At 52.8% G+C, this 6179-nt stretch overlaps 1 protein-coding gene across 1 annotated transcript; it reads left to right on the top strand.

The window, feature by feature from the left end:
- Positions 1-2319: 2319 nt before the first annotated feature.
- LOC125317882 (cytochrome b-c1 complex subunit 10) lies at positions 2320-5590 on the top strand. The gene is made up of 3 exons (XM_048288043.1): positions 2320-2431; positions 3560-3694; positions 5360-5590. The coding sequence occupies exons 1-2, from the start codon at positions 2382-2384 to the stop codon at positions 3678-3680; spliced, it is 171 nt and encodes a 56-aa protein (XP_048144000.1). The 5' UTR covers positions 2320-2381; the 3' UTR covers positions 3681-3694; positions 5360-5590.
- Positions 5591-6179: the final 589 nt, after the last annotated feature.

Below are 6179 nucleotides of genomic sequence, written 5' to 3'. Positions count from 1 at the left end.
TTTTTTCCCCCATGTGTGTCCTTCAGATGTTGTATCCCTAGGAATAAAAAGTTGGAATAAAGGCTTTGCCTTGTACTAAAAAACAAAAAAAGAAAGAAAACACCAGACAGGTTTTCAGACGCTCTGGGTGTGGATCCTGCCCCCCTGTATCACTGTTGTTTCCTTGCCTCTGTCCCTGGGGAGCAGCCACAAGTGGGAAATCCAGTTAAATGCCCCCAGCCCCTCCCAGGAGCCCAGCACAGACTGCTGATGAGAGAAATTCATCAAATCAGAGTCGTTAAGGTTGAAAAAGACCTTTAAGATTATCAAGTCCAACTGTCAGCTCACCACTAACCCATGCCCCAAGCACCACATCCATTGGTTGAGCACTTCCAGGGATGGTGACTGCCCCCCTCTGCCCCAGGCAGCCTGTTCCAATACCTGACAACCCTTCTTGGGAAGAAAATTTTCCTAATATCCAACTTAAACCTTCCCTGGCACAACCTGGGGCCGTTTCCTCTCATCCTGTCCCTGTTCCCTGGGAGCAGAGCCCGACCCCCACCTGGCTCCATTCTCCTGTCCTTCAGGCTCCAACGATCCCCAGGACTTTCACAGAATTATAGATGGATTTGGGTTGGAAAGGACCATAAAGCCCATCTCGTTCCACTCACTGCCACAAGTAGAGACACCTTCCACTGGACCACAAGCCCCATCCAACCTGGCCTTGGACACTTCCAGAGATGAGGCATCTGCCTGGAGTAGCCTTCCTTCCCCTGTGTTTTACTGTGCTGCTCTGGCTCGGGGCTTGTCTGCACAGAGCAGGACAAACAGTCCAGACTGACTGAGAAGTGGCTCTGGCAGTGGTTGGTTAAATCTCCCTTAGCCTTGGGTTCCCCCTCTCAGCAGTGAGCCAGCTCTGCCCTTCCCAAGCTGCTCTGAGTGCATGGAATGACAGTCCTTCCTTAGACTCCATCATAAAATCACAGGATCATTAAGACTGGAAAAGACTTTGAAGGTTACCCAGTCCAACCATTAACCCAGCAGCAGCACCATGTTCACCACTAAAAATGTCCTCAAGAGCCACATCCACACATTTTTTTGAACACTTCCAGGGATGGTGACTCCACCACTGCCCTGGGCAGCCGGTGCCAGCAGTTTACAACTCAGATCCAGACAAGGGAGAAGTGTGTGCTTGGGAGCAGCCTGGAAGATGGATGCCCAACAGCTGTACGAAGTGGAGAGTAAAGCAGGCGAGTGCTGGTGTCCAGAGCAGGCTTGGGCTGGGAGAGCCGGTGAGGACAGGAACAAGGAGCAGCACAAAGGAGTTGCTGAGAGCATACAGCTTCCCAAGACCTGAGCAGTGGCCACCAACTGAGGCAGAGCTGGAGGATCCGGCCAGCACTCCCTCCCTGGAGATGAGTCACTATCAGCTGGAGATGAGCTGGGATGAGACTACCAGATCCTGTGGGCAAATGTCATGTCATGCCAGACAGAGAATCACAGAATCATGGAATGGTTTGGGTTGTAAGGGACGTTAAAGCTCATCCCATGGGCAGGGACCCCTTCCACTATCCCAGGTTGCTCCAAGCCCAGTCCAACCTGGCCTTGGACAGTTCCAGGGATGGGGCGAGCAGAGCCTGGGGAACATGATGGAATTGATGGTGATTTTATGACCCTCTCCTGAAAAACCTGGCTGGAAACTCCCTCTCCTGTTGGGGGAGACTGAGTGGCCATGAGAGGAGGGTTTGTGGAGGCACTGATGGGCTCGGGGGAAACCACTTTGGGAAGGGGCCACTTCCCTCCAGCACATGAGGCTGAGCAGCAGTCCCAGCTCAGTGCGGGAACAATGCCACTCCTCAGGGCCGCTGTCCCCTCCCCAGGTGGGGACATCCTGTCCCCTCAGGGCTCATGCCAGAGATCGTGCTTCCTCTCTGGTGCGAAGACAGGCCTCATGTCCCCTCTGCAGCGCAGGGGCAGCCTGTTCCCTCAGGGCAGCTGGTGTCCTCTCTCCGGTGTGGGGACAGCCCGTACTCTCGGCCCGTGTCCCCTCAGGGCTCATGTCCTCTCAGGGCTCGTGTCGGGGCTCTTGCCCCTCCCCAGCGTGGGGACAGACTGTCCCTCCAGGGCTCGTGTCCCCCCTCCAGCGTAGAGACAAGCCCGTCCTCTCAAGACTCGTGTCCCATCAAGGCCCGTGTGTCACCAGGGCTGGTGTCCCCTCGGCTCGTGTCTCCTCAGTCCCCACGTCCCCTCAGGCCCGAGCTGCCGCGGCCCCTCAGCACCGCGCGGGGCCCGTTTCGCTTCCAGCCCCGCCCCGCTCCACCCCGCGCGTGCTCGGAGCGGCCCCGCCGCCGCCGCCGCCGCCGCCCCGGCGCTCGGGGTCACTTTGAGGCGGTGCCATCGCCATGTTGAACCAACTGCTGGGGCCGCGCTACGTCCAGCTGCTGCAGAACTGGTGAGGAGGGACCGGGCTGCCCACCCAGCCCTGAGGCTGCCTGGGGCCTGCCCGCCCCGACCCCGGGTTTACCCGCTCCGCTCGGGCTCTGCTCGCTCCGCCCGGGTCTGTCCGTCCGGCCCGGGGCTCCGCGGTCCCCTCACCGCGTCCTCCGGGCACGGCCGCGCACTCGGCGCGCACTGTGGGAGCCTGAAGGGCTTCCCGAAGCCCTGCCCGCGGCCTCCCCGTTCTCCCTCGGGCCGGGGCTGAGGGGCTGAGGAGCCGGGGAAAGGGCTGCCGGCCCACCCGGCGCTGGCTGTATTTCACATCTATAAATATAGCAGTGCCCGTGGGTGCCCCTTGCAGGGCTGTGAGAGGCAAAACGAATTGTTCGGCGGGCCAGAACCGAGGGGATGTAGCTGCAGCACTGTATGGCAGTGTGTCTTCTCTTTGTTGAGTAGTAGTCTTTTTAAGTAAAAGACTATGACTCTTTTCCTGTAAAATATCTTGGCTGCCCTGAGGACTGATGGTGTTCCATGTCTGTGAGGTTGTTTCAGTATTTCTGTATCCACTTCGGTCACCACAAGATCAGAAGGGTCCAAAGCTGTTGGAGAGTGTCCAAAGGAGGGACACGGAGCTGGGGAAGGGTCTGAGGAGCGGCTGAGGGCACTTGGCTCGTTCAGCTGCAGCAGAGGAGACTGAGGGGAGGCTCCTGGGGGCTGCAGCTCCGCCCGAGGGGAGGCGGAGGGGCAGGGGCTGAGCTCTGCTCTGGGACAGGGACAGGAGCCCAGGGAACGGCTGGAGCTGGGTCAGGGCTGGGCATGGAGCTCAGGGAAAGGTTCTTCCCCCCGAGGCTGCTGGGCACTGCCCAGGCTCCCCAGGGAATGGGCCCGGCCCCGAGGCTGCCAGAGCTGCAGGAGCGTTTGGACAGCGCTCTCAGGGATGCCCAGGCTGGGGTTGTTGGGGTGTCTGTGCAGGGCCAGGGGTTGGATCAATGATCCCTGAGGGTCCCTTCCAGCTCAGGATACTCCAGAATTCTAAGCTCTTTTCTGATTGAAGTGACTTTCTCAGGTACTTCAGCCATGAGCATCCGCCAAGCCTTTCACAGTGGTAATTTGTTGTTTACCTCTGTGTGTGTCTCTTCTTTAGGACCCCCACTATCCTGACATGGGGTGGTGTGGCCGGTGTTGGTGTGATCTGGGCCACAGACTGGAAGCTGGTGTTGCAGTACGTTCCCTACATCGGCGGCAAGTACAAAACTGAAGACTGAGCTTCCCTCTAATGGTGAGTTTTGTTTGTGCATCTCTTGGCTGAAGTAATAGAACCATAAAATCACAGAATCCCAGACAGGTTTGGGTTGGAAAGACCTTAAAGCTCATCCTGTTCACCCCCTGCCCCTGGGGGCAGAGACACCTTCCACTATGCCAGGTTGCTCCAAGCCCTGTCCCTGGCCTGGGACACTTGAACACAATAACCCTGTGTTGGTGTGACAGTGGATGTTTCCTCTGTGCTTGGGGCATGATCATATTTTTTGTCCCAAACTTCTCAATTTGATTATTCAGATTTTTTTTTTCTTTTCCTTTTTTTTTTTAATGGAGCTTCACAGAGCACCAGAAGGATGAAATATTCATTAGCATATGTTTTTCAGATGGTCACTTTGCAAGTGGTGGGTTTTCCACAACATGATGTGGTTCTTAAGAGGTCAAATCAAGCTTATCTGGAACATTTGACATACCTGTTTACTTCTGTTCCTGAGCAGAAGGGCTGTGAGCTCAGGACTAGTTTTGTGAGTAGGCAAATTCAGACTCCTTTCTGCTCCTTGTAACTGGCATTAAAAGTAAATTGAATTTTCAGAGCTGGTTATTGTATTCCACAAATTCCTTGGAAGATTTGCTTTCTCAAGGTTTTGGTTATTTTCCTTCTTTAGATGTGTATCAGAAGTGCTGTTCTGAATGTTCTGGAAGTCTGACCATTCCTAAAGCTGGAGCAGCAATTAGACAATCTTTCTGTTGGGGCTCTAACTGCATGTTTTTTCTAGTAGGCAGGCTTTGGATTTCTGTATTCCTTGCTGCAGGTAGAAGGGAGTCAGGAGGATTTTTCCCTGTCATTAAAGGATGCTAATGGGAAAACTCTTGAGTCCAGAGGAAACTGTCTATCTCAATGTTTGTTTCTTCTGGTAAGAATAACAGTTACATCTACATGTTGATTAATGAAAGTGAGCTATTTGTGTTCCAGCTTCACTGTGTTTTGTAGGGAAGTCAGTCAGTTTGGAAAGCACAGACAGTACTTTTAAAGTCTTTTTTCAGCAATAGTTGTTGCAGTTTAAACAATTTACTGTTTGCAGACTTGGTGTTGCACAGATCCTTCTGTAACCAAAAGAGGAATGAAACTTGTCATGGAAGTCAGCTGAACTGGAAGCATTTTGAGTCATCGGGATGTTGACAGACAAGTCATAGAACCATAAAATCACAGAATGGTTTGGGTGGGAAGGGTCCTTAAAGTCCATTCAGTTCATGGCCATGGGCAGGGACACCTTCCACTGTCCCAGGTTGCTCCAAGCCCCATCCAACCTGGATGGAGAAAAGTTTTCAAGTGGAAAAGCTCTCAGGTTATGTAGAGGCAATTAAATTACCTTTTAAGGGCTTTCTTTACTTAAAAATGGTCAGTAGTGGGAACACAGCTCTATTCCTGAGCCAACAGTTTGTGTTTTCTATTGTGGAGTAAGAACATTATGTCAACCCTGTGGGAAGAGGAGCTGAGAAAGGGAATGTGTCTGTGGTGGCCTGTGCTCCCTTCCAAAGCGATTCCAGGCCTGCACACCTGCACCTGGATCAGCTCCTGTACCAGAAACTTCCTGCCTGGGTACTGGAGGCTTTTGAAACCTCTCATGTTGGCTGCTGTGGCACTGTGCAGGAAGCTCTGCTAACGACTGCTCTGTGTTTGTTGTAGGAATGTTATTGCTGGAGGGAGTGTTCGGAGCCATCCGTCCGCTGGGACCCTGCTTGGGGGTGACCCTGAAATGCCCAATACAGATTCTGCAAGTTGTGGGGTGTGTGTCTCTCTCTCCCATGAACAAACTCATCTTCACTGACCACTTCCTCTGAGCACTTTCCCAGCACCTCTTGCCTTGATGGGAGTAATTTATAAACCTGGTATACAAAATAAACCAAGTGAATGATTTTTGGGGGGTTGGATTGGGTTTTTTTGTGTGTGTGTTTGTGTGTTACCTTCTTAGTCCACATTCTTAAGACCAGACCCCTGGTTTGGTTTTGGGCTATAGAACCATGGAATCACAGACTGGTTTGGGTTGGGACACCTTCCACTATCCCAGGTTGCTCCAGGCCCCCTCCAGCCTGGCCTTGGACACTTCCAGGGATCCAGGGGCAGCCACAGCTGCTCTGGGCACAGTGTTATGTCTTCAGCTCGTTTGACTGTGCGTCCTGAGGCAGGTCTGCCATGTGTTTGCCTCTTTTCCTGTGCAGGTTCCTTGGGAATCAACCACTGGCTGCTAGGATGCTGGGTTTGATGATTTATTTATATCAATTACAGCTCTTGAGCTACTCTTAGTGATGTGTTGATTTTAGGCTCATCATTCCTAGATCGCTGTGGCCTCATGGATACAGTTAGCTTTTCATAGCTAGCATAGTTTCATGGTAACAGATTCCTGAAATTTAGTTTGAAGAAAGGAGTTGGGGTTTTTAACTCAATTCATGGACCCCTTAAATGGTCTGGTTTTTAAGCTTTTCTGGCTTAATCTAGGGGCTTGAGG

This window comes from Corvus hawaiiensis, chromosome 28, assembly GCF_020740725.1.
Source record: "Corvus hawaiiensis isolate bCorHaw1 chromosome 28, bCorHaw1.pri.cur, whole genome shotgun sequence".
Taxonomy (NCBI): Eukaryota; Metazoa; Chordata; class Aves; order Passeriformes; family Corvidae; genus Corvus; species Corvus hawaiiensis.
This window is presented reverse-complemented; position numbering and strand designations above follow the sequence as displayed.